Here is a 19,357-nt window from a genome sequence, read left to right as displayed (position 1 = left end):
AACAAGTAAAATAAGCTGGTTCTTCTTGTTCCTTAAGAAAATGGACTCACCTAAGCACTGTGGACCTCTTTCTGCCCACAATCTAGAACTGTGAGATCAGAGAGACCCACCTCAAGTATGGAGCATCAAAACAGCAGTAAAGCTTTGCATTGAGAACAATGGAGCTGCCCTCGAGCCCCACTCATGGCACTGGTGACCTCTCCCAGAGGAGACTGTACAGAACGGTGGGAACAGAAGCCAGACCTGGGTGTGGGTTAAGGAGGGAATGGGAAGTAATAAGCAGTAATTAAGAGCATGGATTTTAGCTTCAGACTTAGTTTTAGATTGGACTTCAGTCACATCTCTTCTACTTATTTACCATCTGCTTATTGACCCCTTTACCTAACCCTTTGTGCTCAAATACAACTAACACTAAAATTGGCACCAAGGCACTTGGGTTTTGAGGCCAGCTAGACGTCTGCCTCAGTTTCCTTCTCTCTCAAATGAGGATGTATTAGTAATTTGCAATGAAATATATAGCTCTAAAATTTTCCACATTATGATTAAAACAAACAGGCCCATCCTTAGTGCCACACCCAAGTTTGGGTTATGATTCAGATGTCTTATACAGAAATGTTTTTAGTGAGCTACAGATGTACAGAAAGAAATCTCACACACATGAGATGCTACATTAAGATTCCAATCTAATGGTCAAGGATATAAATCTTATCAGAAGCAAATATCTTAGCGCAGTCCCTTGGCTTGCAGATCCCTAGTAGGGCACACAAGAGATCTTACCAAGATTTGGAAAGCTTCATTCTTGTTATACTACTGCCATTTTATGTATGTATGTATGTATTTAAAGACATGATCTCACTCTATCACCCAGGCTGGAGGGCAATGGTATAATCATAGCTCACTGCTGCCTCAACCTCCTGGGTTCAAGTGATCCTCCCACCTCAGCCTTCTAAGTAGCTGGGAGTTCAGGCACTCGCCAATACACCTGGCTAATTTTTAATTTTTTTGTAGAGATGGGGTCTTCCCATGTTGTCTAGGCTGGTCTTGAACTCCTGGCCTCAAGTGATCCTCCCACTTCAGCCTCCCAAAGTGCTGGGATTACAGACATGAGCCACTGTGCCTGGCCTGCTATTGCCTTTTATACTCTAGGTGTTCATTACCATTCCAAACAGAATTATAGAAACAATACATAGGCTTCTGTTTAGGGAAAAACTTTTCAACATTTCTTCTTCAGGTTCTTGATCCAAACTCAGCATTAGCAAGCATTACCCAGGGGACAAAACAGAGTCAATGTTTTTATGCTGCTTCTGAGTTGGACCCAAAGACCTCAACATAAACCTGTTTCTCTACAGACATATTCTACGGTCTGAATACTCATGGGCCTGCTTTAATTATCGTTAGGGTTGCTAGTGTGCTATTAATTTTTAATGAAAATCACAGGATCACCCTCTAGCCCAGCCTCAATTCTTTCCTTCCTTTCATCCCAACACCCATCGCCCCTCTCTGCCTTTCTCACTTGTATTGCTGGTCCATCAAGGTCTTTCTGCAGCTCCTCTACCAGGGCCACAGCCTCCTCGCCACTTCCAGGGTGATGGAGCTGTACCCAGGTCCGAATCTCCCCAGGCAGGATGCTCAGAAACTGCTCCAGCACCAGCAGCTCCAGGATCTGTGCCTTGGTGCGTGCTTCTGGTCTCAGCCACCGGCGACAGAGTTCCCTGAGCCGGCTCAGGGCCTCCTGGGGTCCAGATGTCTCATGGTAACGTAATTGTCTAAAGTGTAGGTGGGAGGTCTCCCAAACAGAGGAGCTGCTTCCTTGGAAGCTGGTTCCCCATTTCCAGGTATCATCCTTCCCCTTCACAAGGCCCTCTTGTCTCAGAGCATTGTGGGCCCAATTTTCTCTTGTCATTGTTGTTTTTTGAAAAAGGCTCCTCTCCAGTCCAGGTCTCTTTAATGCTTGACTTCTTCCTTAGAGCTTGGAGAGTATCATCTACAAGATCTCAAGAAATCATTGTTAAAGTTAGCCCAGAGAAACAACTGAGCTTTACAGGCCCCAGTCAGCTCCCCGTAATAGAGAGAACCTTTGTCAGTATAAGGTTCCAGGTTCTAGAGAGTGCTTCCTCTGACAGAAACCCCCTGCCTAAGGCTCTGGGACACAAACACTCATGTTACCTGCACGACTGCTGAAACCAAACATATGAACTTCCTTTGGTCTTTATTCATAGGATCCCTTCATCTAATTACAATAGACTCTTTACCACTCTAACAATGAGCACCTGACTACTCCTGTGCAACCTGGAACAAGTACCTCACTTCTGAACCTTAGTTTCTTAACCTGTAAAATAGGGATGGTAACAGTCCCTACCTCATGGGGTTGTGATGAGAATTTGATGTATAATACATTTCAAGTTTTTGAACAGTGCCTGGTATATGGGTTTAAATGTTACTTATTACCCTTCCGTAACTAGCACTCTTTCCTGTGTTCCGCAGAGTTAACAAGTAATCATTAATCATGATACATATGAGATAAAATCCTAACCACCTCCTCAATTAACAAAGAAAGGATGAATTAAGTTCTGTGTAGTTTTGCTTTATATGCCTTTAATTCTCTGAAAATTGTTCATTCTGTTAATCAAAATATTTGGATAAATTTCCCATTTTTTCTTTTCCTTTCACATCTAGTCCCATAGATGGATAAATATGAATAAGGTTTTATTATACAGAACTTAGACTTGCTCTCTAGAAATCATCTGTTCTTTAGAAATAACACATTTTTCTAATTATAAAACCAAAAATTTATAAAACCAGAAAACACACAAAACCAGAAAACAATCACTGCTATTATTCTGAACTATGTCCTTATCACAATTTAATTATCATAGATTAATTCTAACTTTCCCTATTATTAATAAGGTCACAATGGCTATCCTTGCTAACAAATTTTTAGTTACATCTCTGCTTATATCTTCAGGATAAACTCTTAGGAGAAAATTGTTGGGCTAAAGGGTACAAACATTTTTAAGCTTTTAAGGTTATAATAGTTACATCACCATCAGAAAGCATATGAAAGCATCCTCTTTATTTGAACACATTGACCCTTAAAGACAGCTTGCTTATAACAAATAGGGGAGTCAGAAATATAAACATAATTTCAATATAATGTTTAAGTACAAGTAATAGGAGAACATAAAACTACAGAAAGGATTCACGAAAGGTAATTTTTTTTTTTTTTTTTTTTTTTTTTTTTTTTTTGAGATGGAGTCTCACTGTCTCACCCAGGCTGGAGTACAGTGGCGTGATCCCGGCTCAAAGCAACCTCTGCTTCATGGGTTCAAGCAATTTTCCTGTCTCAGCCTCCCAGGTAGCTGGGACTACAGGCTCGCACCACCATGCCCAGGTAATTTTTGTATTTTTGGTAGAGATGGGGTTTCGCAGTGTTGGCCAGGATGGTCTCAATTTCTTAACCTCGTGATCTGCCCGCCTCAGCCTCCCAAAGTGCTGGGATTACAGGCGTGAGCCACTGCACCCAGCCATGAAAGGTAATTTTGGACTGGGCTTTTAAGGAAAAATAAAAGGATCATTGGACTATGAGGAAAACCATTCCAGGAAGAAAGAAACTCTATTTTCAAAAGCAAGGGAGGACACATAACTCTGTGAAGGAAGACCAGAGAAGGAAAGTGAACTTCAGAGGCAAGAGTGTAGGAGTAGAGCAGAGAGGTAAACAGAAGTTAAATTCTAACTACTGCTCTTGAGAGGCAGTATTCTGAGGAGATGATCCTGTCCTGTAAGTGCAGCAGTTTTACTTACATTTAAGCATTAAAAAGGTTTTACTTTACATTTTTCCTTACTTTTAAAAAGAGTAATATATTCGCTTGGTTCAAAATTTAAAATTATAAAATGAATACTGTGTAAAGTTTCCTTCTCCGTTAGCTTCTTATCTTTCCAGTTATTTCTGCATATGTGTGTGTACATATATCGTTATCTAGTTCCCTTATTTTCACAAATGGTAGGACACCATGAATGACATGCTACATTTTCCTCTTCTCAATAATACCATGTCTTAGAGATATTTCCTGTCAATACACAGTCCTTCTCCACATTTTTATGGATGCATAGATGTATCATAATTTATTCATGCCAGCACTGATGGTTTGTTTGGGTAGTTTTCAATCATTTCTTATTACCAATAATATTATCATGAATAATCCTGAGCATACATCAGTTTGGATGTGTGTAGGCATATATAAGAAAGATTCCTTGAAACAGAATTGCTGAGTCAAAATGTATATGCATGTATAATTCTGACACTACCAATTTGACCTCATTAGGATTGTACCAATTTATAATTTATACCTCCATCAAAAACAGTTGTATGGGCCTGCCTTTCCTCACTTTCACCAATACGGTTCTGAAAGTTGTGTGCTCTTTGCCAAATTTTTAACTTCCATTTTGAATGAATTAATATATTGAGTCACTTGTATATTTTTTGAAGTAACTATTCATATATTTTGCTCATGTTTCTATTGAGGTATTGGGTCTTGTTAATTTGTACACACTTTTATCACAGGAAAATTAGTCCTCTGTTTACAATGGCAGCTGCAAATTTTTCTCAGTTTGTCAAGTGTCTTTGTGACTATATGTGCCATGTGACTTTGCTTAAAGTGTTTTTTGCCATGCAGTCAATCTTTTACGACTTCTGGGTATTGTACCAAAATTAGAAAGACCTATTCCACTCCGAGCATGAGGAGAGTCTAGTTGTGTCAGGATTCTATTAGTGAGGAATGGTGGGGGTGAGAGGACTGGATATCAAGAAAGATCTGTTAGGTTTTTGTAATAAACACATGACTTAAGTTCTAAACGAAGTAGGAACTTACTCATCCCCCAGTAGGGATAAGATAATTGAGAAAAACTTGGCAGTCCTTGGTAACTGATCTGGGGGTAATGGAAAGGAATTTTTAAAAAGAATTTCGAATAATTTTCAAATAACATAAAAATAACAAATTCTTAAACATACATTTTATTTGCGTCTCACAAAAGGTTTTCAAGGCAGAAGTTGAAAAGAACAAAAGGATCAGAGGAGCGAATCCACTCAAAGCCACTTAGCTAGTTGAGATATGGGAGCAAATTCTGAATTCAGGGATTCTAATTCCAGAAGTCCAAAACAATTCCATCTACGAAGAGACTTATGAGACCCAAACAACAACTGTTCTAAAACAACGGTTTCCAAACACCAGTCCACGACAAAGCTTTAATCTGGCAAGCTGCAAAAAGAGAAAACCAGTAACAATCGTCGCTGACAGGTTGGCAATGAGTGTGCGTGCGTGTGTGTGTGTGTGTGTGTGTGTGGATATGTGCGCGCGCGCGTAAGGCCAGCATTTATTCTGAGTTTACGGTCTTAGTACTTTGGGTGAAAATGTATTGCCTGAAGTAATGGTAGTATGGGTGGTTTCAAGTTTGATTTTTAAATACCATTATATTACAAAACTAAAAGACTAAAAAAACTAAAATTGTTCCATCCCTTAAAACAAACAAACAAAAATCCGTCCTCAGGAGTCTGGGCGCCATGGGTATAGGGAAGCCTCAGAATGTTTCTGTGCATTAGCCTCAGAGAAAACTGAGGAAGAGCAGAAAGGCCTGAGCTGGGGGCGCAGGCTGCTGAGGCAGCTCTTCTCAAAGCGCCAGTGGAGTCCGTTAGACAGGAGCACTCGTCCACAGACACACACAGACTCGGAGCTGCTGTCCTCAGTACCTCCTCCGGGCCGGCTGCGTGCCCAGCCGAGGCCACGACGTCGACCCCCAACACGGAGCTGGGGACGGACCGTGCCGGGGGTCCGGGCCCGGGAGGGGCTACCGAGGGCTGTGCAGTCCCAGCAAGCTCAGGCCCGCGTCCCGGGTCGCCTTCCCTGCACGCCCACCCGCCCTCGAGCCCACCCCGCTCACCGGGGACTCCCGCTGCGGCTCCAGCCTTGGGTACCGCCGCCTCGGCGCCAGGCCGCTAGGAGATGACACAGGAACTAGCCCTTGCGGCAGCCGAGGCACAGAATAATGGCCGAGCCGAGGATACTGCGACTTCCGGTTGCACCGCGCCCCTCATCCCGGATCTCTAGGAAGCCACATCTCTATGGTTCGTTTCTTTTCCTAGAGCTGGAGAAGAGAGGCGGAACTCCTGAGCCCTTGGGTACTACTATTCCTTACATCAAACAAGAACTGGCCGCTGTTTCAGAGCGGAAGGGTGCAGAGATGAAAGACAGGACCCAGGGTCTCAGGATGCTTGTTGCCTCCTAAGAGAGTTGGACATTTCTGTTTTGATTTGCATTTCAATTGAGGTTGATAGGGAGTAACCTTCATGTCTGAATGATCTGGTAGGTGACTTTTCTGGTCTCTTCTTGAACCTATGCAGTTCTCATAACATTATTTCTCATAATAAATAATAACATGGCTTATAAATCACCCTCTTGTGAATTCGCTTACTGTGGTGTATCTCTTGCGCACATGATGACATATTGGAGCTATGATATTAAATAGTAATCAAGTTGAAGGTGCAAGGTAATGTGCAAATGGTAGGGACATCTCTCCCCTGAAAGAGGAGGTTATTCTAGCTGTCCATCACCCTGGGTAAAGTGAGGTATGTATAAAGGAAACTGGAACTCTGATCCTCACTTTGGTCTTCAGTCTCTTAGGTTTGGACTTCTGGAATTGACACCCCTATATGGGACTATGGTTGGAACAAGTCTCCAACAGGGCAAAGGCCATGTCTGCATGGATCCCATGTATTTAGCACCTAGTACAAAGCTGAAGCCACATAGGTCGTAGATGAATGTTTATTGAATGAGCAAGGTTCTTGTTATTCTGTTTATGTCTCTTTTTTTTTTGAGATGGAGTTTTGCTTTTGTTTCCCAGGCTGGAGTGCAGTGGCGCAGTCTTGGCTCACTGCAACTTCCACCTCCCAGGTTCAAGCGATTCTCCTGCCTCAGCCTCCTGAGCAGCTGGGATTACAGGCACGTGCCACCATGCCTGATTAATTTTTTGTATTTTTAGTAGAGACGGGGTTTCACCATGTTGGCCAGGCTGGTCTCCAACTCCTGAACTCTGGTGATCCACCCACTTCAGCCTTCCAAAGTGCTGGAATTACAGGTGTGAGCCACCATGCCAGGCTTATTCTGTTTATTTCTTTATGTTCTCTCCTGGCATTCATTAAACAACATACTTAAACTTCAGCCTTGATTGACTGATTGATTGATTCATTCATTCATTCATTCAGCTACTGAGTACTTGCCATGTGCCAAATACTGTTCTGGGCACTAAGGACATAAATAAAGTGGTAAAGTCTCTGTTCTCATGGAGTTTACATTTCTAGTGGGGTAAACAGAAAACAAATATAAAAATGTGTCAGGTGGTGGTAAATGCTAAGAAATGTGAAAGCTTATCATAAGAATTGGGTCACTCTTGTTGTATCTAATAAAACAAAGTCAAGAAATTAGCTGGGGGAAGCACTCAGGGTACAAAACATTGCTCCAGGAATGTTATTCTCTGTAAGCTTGACTGCCGAAATTGTTTATTATAAGCCCAAACCAGTTTTATCTATAGCTTCTGAGATAACTTGCTGCAACTCTAGGACTAATTTTGCCCACTGCAGTTGCTCACCAGTTGGAGCTTGCCAGCTTCCCACACCCTTATTAGTGCCAATGGACTTTCTCAAAGAGCAATATGTAACATTCCTCTTTTTTGTAAAATCTCTAACCATCTCTTTGTTCTTTAGAGAGAGCACCACTTTCAGTTCAAGCCAGAGACTATCTCTCCGAGTTTGTAAACTGATGTGAATAAAACTTTATTTTCTTTCTCTCTTTTTTTTTTTTTTTTTTTTGGATGGAGTCTCACTCTGTCGCCCAGGCTGGAGTGCAGTGGCCCAGTCTCAGCTCACTACAACCTCCACCTCCCGGGTTCAAGTGATTCTCGTCTCAGCCTCCTGAGTAGCTGGGATTACAGGTACATGCCACCATGCCCAGCAATTTTTTGTATTTTAGTAGAGATGGGGTTTCACTGTGTTATCCAGGCTGGTCTCAAACTCCTGAGCTCAGGCAATCCATCTGCCTCGGCCTTCCAAAGTGCTAGGATTACAGGTGTGAGCCACTGTGCCAGCCAACTTTCTTTTCTACTATCTAGCCATCCTGGAGGGATGACATCAAAAAGGGTAAGGAGGACCCAACAAAGGAGACTGAGAAGCAGCCACCAATCAAGTAGAAAGAGAAGGAAATAGTACTTTATGGGTTTCAAAGCATGAATGAGTAGATTTTGAAATATTGATCAATGTGATTGCCCCATACTAAATTATAATTTTACTTGTAAACCAAGGCTCCCTTCTCCTCCCCTGCCCTACCTAGGTAGACAAGAGTTACACACTATGGGACTGGAAAAAAAAGGGACAAAGACTATAGTGAGTTAGGCCATTAGAAGTCTTTAGTAAGGTGAAAAACATTCTTGCCTTGCTGAGAAAGAAGAAAGGAATGGGAGGAGCCAAAATGACCAACTAGACTATGGACCACTGACCAGTGAGCCTGTAATCATTCGCACTCCTACTAAGCAATGGCCTGGAAGCATGTCACCAAAGAGTTGTCAGCTAGTAAGGACTACCAATTGCCAGCGGCCAGCCCAGAGCCTCAGTTTTGTCACTCAGTTTGTGCCCTGAGATTCTGCCCATCTGACAGAGAACTTGAAGCACCCTAACCTCTCCCCCAAGATGAAAGACTTGGTAACCTTGTGGAATGATGGTGATAGAAAGGAACACCCTATCTTTGACCAAGGTGGAACTATACAAAACCTGTTTAAAGTGGGCCAGAGCTCTGAGATAGTGGTATAATACAACACATAGCCTTTGTTTTAGATACACACACATTCCTGGTAATTAGAATTCCCAAATGTACAGAGGAAAAAAACCAAGCAAACAAGAAATAAATGGGTTTGAGATAGGCATATGAGAAGAGGCTGGAAGCAGAGGACTGACATTTCAAGATGGGTTAAGATCTTAGATTATTGATCTACTAAAATGGAAATCCCAGTCCGAATGGAAAGTTTGTATTTCTCATCTTTCTATAAAACCCCACTTTGCCAGAGTTGTTTTTAATGCAGATTGGAATGTGATTGACCTATGACCAAGGATTATATGTATATAATATATATGGCTAAGAAATCTCAAGACATGCGATCTGAAGACCCAGGAGAGCTGAAGGTATAGTTGTAGTCCAAGAACTATAGGCCTGAGAAGCAGAAAAGCTGCTGGTGTAACTTACAGTCTGAGTCCTAGTCTGAATCCAAATGTGTTAAGTCTGTCCTCGCACTGCTATAAAGAAATGCCTGAGATTGGGCACTTTATAAAGAAAAGAGGTTTAATTGGCTCACAGTTCTGCAGGCTGTATAGGAATCATGGTAGCATCTGCTTCTGGGGAGGCCTCAGGGAGCTCATGGGAGAAGGCAATGTGGGAGCAGATGTCTTATGTGGCAGCAGAAGGCCCAAGGCTGGGGGAGGAGGGAGGTGCTACACACTTCTAAACAACCAGGTCTCACTCACTATCTCAACACAGAGCCAAGGGGCAAATCCATCCCTATGATCCAATCACCTCCCATCAGGCCCCACCTCCAACATTGGGAATTACAATTTGACATGAGATTTGGGCAGGGACAGAGATCTAAACCATATTACCAAAAGTGGGAGAAGACCAATGTCCCAGCCAGAAGACAGTCAGAAAGAGGAAATTCTCCCTTTCTCAGTCTTCCTTCGACTCACATCTCCAATGGTTTGGATGAGGCTCACTCATGTTAAAAAAGGCAATCAGTCTACAGATTCAGATGTTAAGCTCATCCAGAAATACCTCCACAGACACTCAGAATAATGTTTAACCAAATATCTGGGCACACTATGGCCCATTCAAGTTAACATGTAAAATGAACGATCACATATGGATTCTTCCAAATACAGTTCAGGGCATTAGTTATTTAAAGATTTTCTAGGCACTGAAGGGCATCCACAGTGGTTAGATTAGGCCAGTGTCACTCAAAAGGATCCATTTCAGATCTCAATGTCTATCTTGGACAACCTCACCCCCTTATCTTTACATCCTCAGAGAGGGACCTTGTAGAAATGAGGGAGTCACAGCAAAGGGAAAGTTGGAGATGGGGACAGGCCACCTGTGAAAGGCCAACCATGCTGGGAGCAGAGACGGGTAAATCCAGTCCAGACTGGAAAGCTTGAGGGAAGACAGAACAGCCATATTTGCAATTTGGAGGGAGGTAGAAATCCCATTGCCTATCCTTTTACCCTCATCGGACGCCGATCTGGAGAGGCTGGAAAAGGCACATAGTCGTTGGTAGGAGTAGAGGGAGCATAAAATCAGAGGACCTGAGCTTGGGGTGCCTGTGGCTTTGACGGGAGCCTTAGAATCTGAAAGGCTAAAGGGGTGGTTATGGCCCTAGTAGGAAAGGAAAGGAAGTGGGATACTGGGGGATCTGCTTTGGTCTTTCTGTAGCCTTTCTCAAGGGCTAGATGAAAATGAAAATCTCAGGTTGTTCCAAATTGGTTTCTAAGCCAGCCCTCTATTACTAGGCTGGTGATGCTACAATGAATCAAAAGATCATTGACCCCTGATAGAGGTCTTTACTAGTGCCAAAATCTACCCAGCTGCACTTTCTGCATCCCACCCCCAACACACACACACACATACCTGCACACACACACACACAATTTTCAGCAGTATATAATTGGCAATCACAGAACATTTCAGTTGAATTAAGCTAGAGTTCAAACCAAAACAGTGAGGCAAAGCCAGAATATTAGGGGGAAAAAAAGCATATAAAAATTACTTGCTATGTGTCAGCCTCTTTCACATGGTTAATTTCATTTGCTCCTTACATGAACCCTTTGAGACAGATAATATTGTCACAGTTTTGATGATACTGAAACTAAGGGTGAGTAAGTTTAAGTAACTTGTTAAAATACCTTCCTAATAACCAGTGAGGCTTTGAAATCCAAGGCAAGTGCTGTTTCCACCACTGTATTTTGGCTTTTGTACACCCAGAAGCAAGAAAGTCATTCAGGAGACTGAGGCAAGACACAGGTAGGGAAAAGGGGGAGAAAAGTCAGGACAGCCACCATGAAGAGTGTCTTCAGCCTCCTGAATACTTTAGCTGTGGTCGGGCCTTGGACAACTCATGCTAATTTGAATGCGAACAAGCATTAATACGCTGTGTCCACTGGGAATCCATCCAAGGCTTTGATAATCGTTGGGGGTGGGAGGCAGGGAGGCCTGCTATCTTGGCTTATACCCACCTGAACTTTTATGTAGAAGGTCATGACTTTCGAATACATTCTACTCTAGAGAGGCCCAAAAGTGGTAATTCTAAAGTTAGTCTAGTATCTCCTAGCCTTAGAGGTGTCTGGGTGTCTGGGTAGTAGAACAAATGTAATTGAGGCCCTTCCCAGTCCAAGATATTCTGTAGATACTTTACTTTTGGGTATTGGGAAACAACGGAAGTAGTTACTACATAGGTAAAGGGCATATTTTAAAACACTAAAATTCTTTGATATTAAAAGCATAGTAAAAGAAGTGTCTGCTTATTACCTAAAACAGATGTGTATTCTCTACCACAGTCACCTATGCCCACCTCTGACTTTCGTGCAGCTGTAGGAGAATGGATGTAGCCATCCTGACAGAGTCGTGTCTCAAGCATACACCATAACATCTTAGGCTATTTTGTTGAAGGCTTCCTCTAGAAGTTCAGAAGCCTGTTCAGCCAGGTCTTAGGCACAAACTGGAAGAAGTGGATGAGAAAAACATCCCCTCAGGCAAATCTGAAAGAATGATAAATAAGAATTGGTTCATAAATGCCCCAACATCCTGTCCTTTGACAAGAAAAGTCTGAGCTATGTTCTACATGGGCCCTTAGAGGGCCCCTAGTGAAAATGAGCCTCAGTTGCCCACAGTGGATCCAGCTCAATAACTTACTCTTTGTTGGCTTTCGACTTTCCCCGTCTTACCCTTCCTGCTCATTCCCTCTTGCTCCTTGAGATCACCTTCAAAATAATCTACTCCACCTACATCCTTGTCTCAGGCTCTGCTGTTGGAAAAACCTAAACTTATAATCAACCTTTTAAATTCAAACAAGGTTGGGGGATTTGACAATGCCCAATTTTGTGAACACCCATGTATTAGTCTGGTTGAAGACTAATTATCTTTTTCCAGAGGAGGCTCCAGAAGCCAATCCTTAACCTTCTAAGTAGATAGGCCTTTACACAGATACACAGACAATGAGCTATTTAGCACATCTTGTCTTCCTGAATCATATACTAATGAGGAAAATGGAGGATCTTAGCCAGAGGGGAATTGTGAGTTCAAAGTTCTCACCACTATGGGAAAAGATACAAGCTCCACAGGCTAGACCAGATGGTGGAAAACTGGGCCTCCCAGAGACTGTGCCTTGATGCAGGGTAGTCCAGGAGCCAAAGCAGCAAAAGTAAATGAATCTTTGTGCCAGTGTTCCACTGTAAATGCAACCCAGCTGCTCCCAGCATTTGTTTTCTATTTCTCTACTTCCCACCACTATCCAGCTTCTTCACTCTGAATCTTCTGTCCCCTTCATTAGTCCTTCTTATTACAATTTCTGTCCCCTCATACTCACTGCTCCTAATGATGTGGCTTCTCTTCGTCCATAATTTCTGCTTCAGCTCCTGTTCTTAATTTCCTCATTTTTGCCCTACTTTCAATTCAATTTCCTTAGAAAGGGATTCCAATTGGTAGAGTCATTAAATATTGTCTTTGTTTGGGCAGAGTTTTGGCCTCAGGTCATACTCTGCAGGATAATTAAAAGGAACCAACATATTCATGTTTAGTAATCATGACTATAATTACTCTGCCTTCTCCCGTATTTGACTTGAGATGTTTGCTATCCCTCTCTCTGCAACATCTTTTCAGAGAACTATGGAACCATACAATGTTATGGTTGGAAATGAACCTACAGTTCATCATTTTACTAAAGATCTTAACTCTGTAAGACCACACCATCCTTTGTAAACTGGTCACTTGCCCTCCAGTTGGCCTTCTAACTTGGTTGTGATGGCTCAATATCTGTTTGTCCCTGATATCTTCTTTTACCCTCCTCCGATAAACTTCCCCACCTCTTTTTTTTTCCTGCCCATGAAGAAAAAGTTGAGCTACTAACATTTCACTCTTGTTCTAAATATGTCATGTCATTCTACACCCATAATCTGACTTTTTTTTTTTTAAGGTCTCTTGATGATACTGTTTCCACAAGACAAAAAAATGAGTAAAACTGTTTTCTGTTTTCTTTTGACAGCAGATGAGAACAGAATAGACTTGACTATGAAGTGGGAAATAAAAGGATCAGAGTTATCTGATGGAACACCAAGAGGATTCTTTCTTCCTTTTAAGAGATATGAGGTCTCACTGTCATAGTGGCACAATCAGAGCTCAGTGCAGCCTTGAACTCCTGGGCTCCAGCGATCCTCCTGCCTCAGCCTCCCAAGCAGCTGGGCCTACAGATGAATACTATCATGCCCCCAGCTAGTAAGAGGGTTCTAAGTGTTGATTCATAAGGAAACCAGAAACTAGAGATGCCTGTGAAGACACTTTCAAGAAGTTAGAAGAATTACCCTTGAATGAAGAAAGGAGCTGACTAGAAGGAATTTATTGAGTAACACACAAGAATTGTTTCAAACCTACAAAAGATAAATGTGAGGAAGATAAGGGATTTGGGGGAATCCTCCTATGTCCTCCAGTCTCGCTATACATTAGGAGTTCTGATGCGACAGAAATCCTACTAATGTGATGAATATGGCAAAGCTTTCAATCAGTGTGCATACCTCAATGGCCATCAGAAAACCTATACTGGAGTGAAACCCTATGAATGAATGAGTATTATAAGACATTCAGCTAGAATTTTCCATCCAATGGATATTTTTATGTCAGACATTTTTATCTCTAGAAATTGAATTTTTTTTTTTTTTTGAGATGGAGTCTCGCTCTGTTGCCCAGGCTGGAGTGCAATGGCATGATCTCGGCTCACTCCTGGGTTCATGCCATTCTCCTGCCTCAGCCTCCCAGGTAGCTGGGACTACAGGTGCCCACCACCACACTCGGCTAATTTTTTGTATTTTTAGTAGAGATGGTGTTTCACCATGTTAGCCAGGATGGTCTTGATCTCCTGACCTCGTGATCCACCCGCCTTGGCCTCCCAAACTGCTGGGATTACAGGCGTGGGCCACTGGGCCTGGCTGAATTTTAATCTTTTCAGTATCTTTTGTGTCTGCTAAACAAGTTCAATCTTTCCCCTTGATTTTTGCTTATATAATATATAGTTATAATAACTGCATTAATATCCTTGTGTGTTGATTCTTTGTATCAATTCTAGGTCAGTTTTAAATAATTGATTTTTCTTATCAATACAGGTTGTATTTTCCTATTTGTTTACATGCCTAGTAATAACTGTACCTCAGATATTTTCCATTTTTCCTTGTTGGAGACAGAATAGTTTTTATTGCTGTAACTATTCTAGGGAGTGGGAGGATGCAGTTAAGTTACATTAGGTCAGAGAACATACGTTGTATTATTTAAATCCTTCTGCTGTATTAAGGTTTTTTTGGTTTTTTTTTTTTTTTTTTTTAACCTCATATATGATTTGTCCTGGAAAATGTTCCATGTGTGCTTGAGAGGAAGGTATATTCTGCTATTCTTCAGTGGCATGTTCCAGGGCTATATTAGGCCTAGTTGGTTAATAGGGTTCAAGTCCTCTATTTCCTTGTTGATCTTCTTTCTGGTATTCTAACTATTACTGAAAGTGGGGTATTGAAGCCTCCAATTATTATTGTTTGAATCGTCTGTTTCCCTGCTCATCTCTTTCAGTGTTTGTTTAATGTATTTTGGAGGTATCACAGTAGCTGAATATACATTTTAAATTGTTATATCTTCCTGATGAATTGATCCCTGTATTGTTAAAAAATGCCCTTTTTTAATCTGAAATAGTATCTTTTTTTGGTTTTAAAGTTCAGTTTGTCTTGTAATATAACCACTCAAGCTTTCTTTTTTCTTTTCCTTTTTTTTTTTTTTTTTTTTTTGAGACGAAGTCTTTCTCTGTTGCCTAGGCTGGAGTGCAGTGGCGTGATCTCAGCTCACTGCAAGCTCCACCTCCTGGGTTCATGCCATTCTCCTGCCTCAGCCTCCCGAGTAGCTGGGACTACAGGCGCCCGCTACCACGCCCAGCTCATTTTTTTTGTATTTTTACTAGAGACGGGGTTTCACCATGTTAGACAGGATGGTCTCAATCTCCTGACCTCGTGATCCGCCTGCCTTGGCCTCCCAAAGTGCTGGGATTACAGGTGTGAGCCACCGTGCCCAGCCCCTCAAGCTTTCTTATGGTTGCTATTTGCAAGATGCATCTTTTTCCATCCTTTTACTTTTAATCTCTTTGTATTTTTGAAACTAAAGTGTGTTTCCTGTAAACAGCATATAATTGGATCGTGTTTTTTAATCCAGTCTGACAATATTTGCTTTTTGATTGGATCAATTAATCTACTCACATTTAATTTTATTATTGATATAGGGTTTTCTTTTTAGCCCACATTTCATCTGGAAGAAGATATAGTTGTATTTATGTCTACCATTTTACTTTTTTTGTTCTCTTTATCTTATTATTATGAACCCATTCCTTTTATTTTTATTTTTATTTGTTTTTTAGACAGGGCCTCACTCTGCCCCAGCCTGGAGTGCAGGGACATGATCACGGCTTACTGAAGCCTTGAATTCCTGGGCTCAGGTGATCCTGCTGCCTCAGCCTCTCAAGTAGCTGGGACTATAGGCACGCACCACTATGCCCAGCTAACTTAAAAAAATTTAAAAAAAAAATTTTTTTTTGAGACAGAGTCTCGTTCTGTCACCCAGGCTGGAGTGCAGTGGTGCAATCTTGGCTCACTGCAAGCTCCGCCTCCCAGTTTCATGCCATTCTCCTTCCTCAGCCTCCCGAGTAGCTGGGACTACAGGCGCCCGCCATCATGCCTGGCTAATTTCTTGTATTTTTATAGAGACAGGTTTCACCATGTTAGCCAGGATGCTTTCGATCTCCTGATCACGTGATCTGCCCGCCTCGGCTTCCCAAAGTGCTGGGATTACAGGCGTGAGCCACCGTGCCCGGTCTAAAATTTTTAGTAGAGATGAGGTCTCACTATGTTGCCCATGCTGGTCTCAAACTCCTGAGCTCAAGTGATCCTCCCACCTTGGCCTCCCAAAATGCTGGGATTGTGCATTTTCTGCCCCAATCATAGAATCAACCACTTTTTCAAAGGGCTCTAGTTCCCTTTAAAGGGAAATGGTGTTTCAGGACTGCAATCTTGGTGTAAAGGGTGCTCACTGCTCCTGGTAGATTTTGCTTCTAGGTTTTTTCAGTGGAAAGGGCGAGAACAAATTTTTTCATTTTTAGTTGGCACATAATAATTGTACATATTTATAGGACACAGGGTGGTATTTTTATATGTATATACAATGTGTAATGACCAAATCAGGGTAATTAGCATATCCATTACCTGAAACATTTATCATTTCTTTGTGTTGTGAACATGCAAAATCCTCTCTTCTATCTTTTTAAAAATATACAATAATTTCTAGTTAACTATGTTCACCCTATGGTGCTGCAGAACACCAGAACTCCTTCCTCCTATCTAACAATAATGTTGTGTCTATTAACCAATGTTTCCCCATCCCTCCCCTCCATTACCTTCCATAGGCTCCAATATCCACAATTCTGTTTTCTACTTGCATGAGCTCTGAATTATTTTTACCTCCCACATGTAAGAGAGAACATGTAGTATTTATCTTTCTGTGCTTATTTTGCTCAACATAATGTCCTTCAGGCTCATCCATGTTGCCACAAATCATAGGATTTTATTCTTTTTATGACTGCATAGTATTTCATTGTGCATGTATGCCACATTTTCTTTATCCATTTGTCCACTGATGGACACTGGGTTGATTTTATCTCTTAGCAATTGTGAATATTATAGTTCTATAATAAGCATAGGGGAAAAAGTATTCCTTTGATATTTAGATTTCCTTCCTTTGGCTAAATATTCAGTAAAGGGATTACTGTATCATATAGTAACCCTATTTTTAATTTTTTTGAGAAACCTTCACACTGTTTTCCATAATGGCTGTACTAATTTACATTTCCACCAAAAGCATATAAAAATTCCTTTCGAGCTGGGTGCAGTGGTTCACGCCTGTAAGCCCAGCACTTTGGGAGACCAAGGTGGGTGGATCACCTGAGGTCAGGAGTTTGAGACCAGCCTGGCCAACATGGTGAAACCCTGTCTCTACGAAAAATACAAAAAATTAGCTAGGCCTGTTGGCAGGCGCCTGTAATCCCAGCTACTCAGGAGGCTGAGGCAGGAGAATCACTTGAACCCAGGAGGCGGAGGTTGCAGTGAGCCGAGATTGCGCCATTGTGCTCCAGCCTGGGCGACAAGAGCAAAACTCCATCTCAAAAAAAAAAAAAAAAAAAAAAAAAAAAAAAAAAAAGCTGGGCACGGTGGCTCACGCCTATAATCCCAGCACTTTGGGAGGCCGACGTGGGCAGATCACGAGGTCAGGAGATCAAGACCTTCCTGTCTAACATGGTGAAACCCCGTCTCTACTAAACCTGGGAGGTGGAGCTTGCAGTGTGCTGAGATCTCACCACTGCACTCCAGCCTGGGTGACAGAGTGAGACTCTGTCTCAAAAACAAACAAACAAACAAAAATTACCTTCGAATGCTCTCCAGCATTTCTTATTTTTTGTCTTTTTGATAATAGCCATTCTAACTGGGGTGAGATCATATCTCATTGTGGTATTAATTTGCATTTCCCTGATGGTTAGTGATGTTGACCATTTTTTCATGTATTTATTGGCCATTTGCAGGTCTTCTTTTAAGAAATATTTAGATCCTTTGCCCACTTTTATTGGATTTGGGTTTTTGTTGTTGAGTTGTTTGAGCTCCTGGTATATTCTGGATATCAGTCCCTTGTCAGATTAGGAATTTGCAAATATTTTCTCCCACTCTATAGATTGTCTGTCCACTCCATTGACTATTTATTTTGCTATGTAGTTTTTTTTTAGTTCAATACTGTCCAATTTGTATTTCTTTTTATTTTGTTGCCTGTGCTTTTGAAATCTTATCCATAAAATCTTTGCCTAGACCAATGTCCCAAAGCATTTCTCCTATGTTTTCGTCTAGTAGTTTTATAGTTTCAGGTCTTACATTTAAGGCTTTAATTGATGTTGAGTATATTTTTGTATATGGGGATAGATAGGGATCTAGTTTCATTTTTCTACATATGTATATCCAGTTTTTCCAGCACCATTTATTGAAGAGGGCATCATTTCTCCAATGTATGTTCCTGGTTCCTTTGTTGAAAATCAGTTGACTGTAAATACATAGATATATTTCTGGGTCCTTTATTCTGTTCCATTTGTCTATATATCATACTGTTTTGGTTACTATAGCTTTGTAGTATATTTTCAATTCAGGTACTGTAACACCTCCAACTCTGTTTTTCCTTGCTAAGTACTGGTTTGGCTATTTGGTGTCTTCTGTAGTGCCATACAAATTTTAGGATTGTTTTCTTTTTCTGTGAAGAATGTCACCAATATTTTTACGGGGACTGCATTTAACCTGTAAGTTGCTTTGGGTAGTATGGGCATATTCTTCTGATCATGAGCATGGGATGTCTTTTTATTTGTTTGTGTCCTCTTTAATTTATTTCATCAATGTTTGATAGTTTTCATTGTACAGTTATTTCACTTCCTTCATTTCTAGTTTTTGTTTTTTTTTTTTTTTTTTTTTGCAGGGGGAGGGCTATTGTAAATAGGATTGCTTTCTTGATTTCTTTGTCATCCAGTTCATTATTGGTGTATGGAAATGCTACAGTTTTTTCTGTGTTGATTTTGTACCCTGCACCATTACTAAATTTGTTGATCAGTTCAAAGAATATTTTACTGGAATCTTTAGAATTTTGAATACACGTTTTCTGAAAGGACAATTCGACTTCCTCTTTTCCAATCTGAATGCCCTTTATTTCTTTCTCTTGCCCAATTACTATGGCTAGGACTTCCAGTACTACGTTGAATAAGAAAGGTGAATGTGAACATCCTTGTTTTGTTCCAATTCTTAAGAGCTCTCAGCTTTTCCCTATTCAGTTTGATGTTAGCTATGAGTTTGTCTGTTATATTTGGCCTTTATTGCGCTGAAGTATGTTCCTTCTATGCCTAGTTTGTTTAGGGTTTTTATCATAAGGGGATATAGAATTTCATCAAATGCTTTTTCTGCATC

The 19,357-nt window shown here is 41.2% G+C and overlaps 1 protein-coding gene across 8 annotated transcripts in view; it reads right to left on the bottom strand.

Annotated features, from left to right (window-relative positions):
• ZNF197 (zinc finger protein 197) overlaps nucleotides 1-19,357 on the bottom strand; it is a 55,635-nt gene that overhangs the window by 17,421 nt on the left and 18,857 nt on the right. For 2 of the 8 annotated variants that reach the window (XM_050778392.1, XM_050778400.1), the window contains exons 2-3: nucleotides 5,935-11,836; nucleotides 1,514-1,993 (exon numbers count right to left, since the gene is read on the bottom strand). In XM_050778392.1, the coding sequence (XP_050634349.1) occupies nucleotides 1,514-1,903 (390 nt within the window). In that variant the 5' untranslated portion in view covers nucleotides 1,904-1,993; nucleotides 5,935-11,836. Of the gene's footprint in view, nucleotides 1-110; nucleotides 1,994-5,934; nucleotides 11,837-19,357 lie in introns of those variants that run through there. The other 6 variants (XM_050778391.1, XM_050778399.1, XM_050778393.1 and 3 more) reach the window with 4 other exon arrangements.

Source organism: Macaca thibetana, chromosome 2 (assembly GCF_024542745.1).
Source record: "Macaca thibetana thibetana isolate TM-01 chromosome 2, ASM2454274v1, whole genome shotgun sequence".
NCBI classification, from domain to species: domain Eukaryota; kingdom Metazoa; phylum Chordata; class Mammalia; order Primates; family Cercopithecidae; genus Macaca; species Macaca thibetana.
Note: the sequence above shows the minus strand (reverse complement) of the source record. Positions and strands in the feature narration are given on the sequence as shown.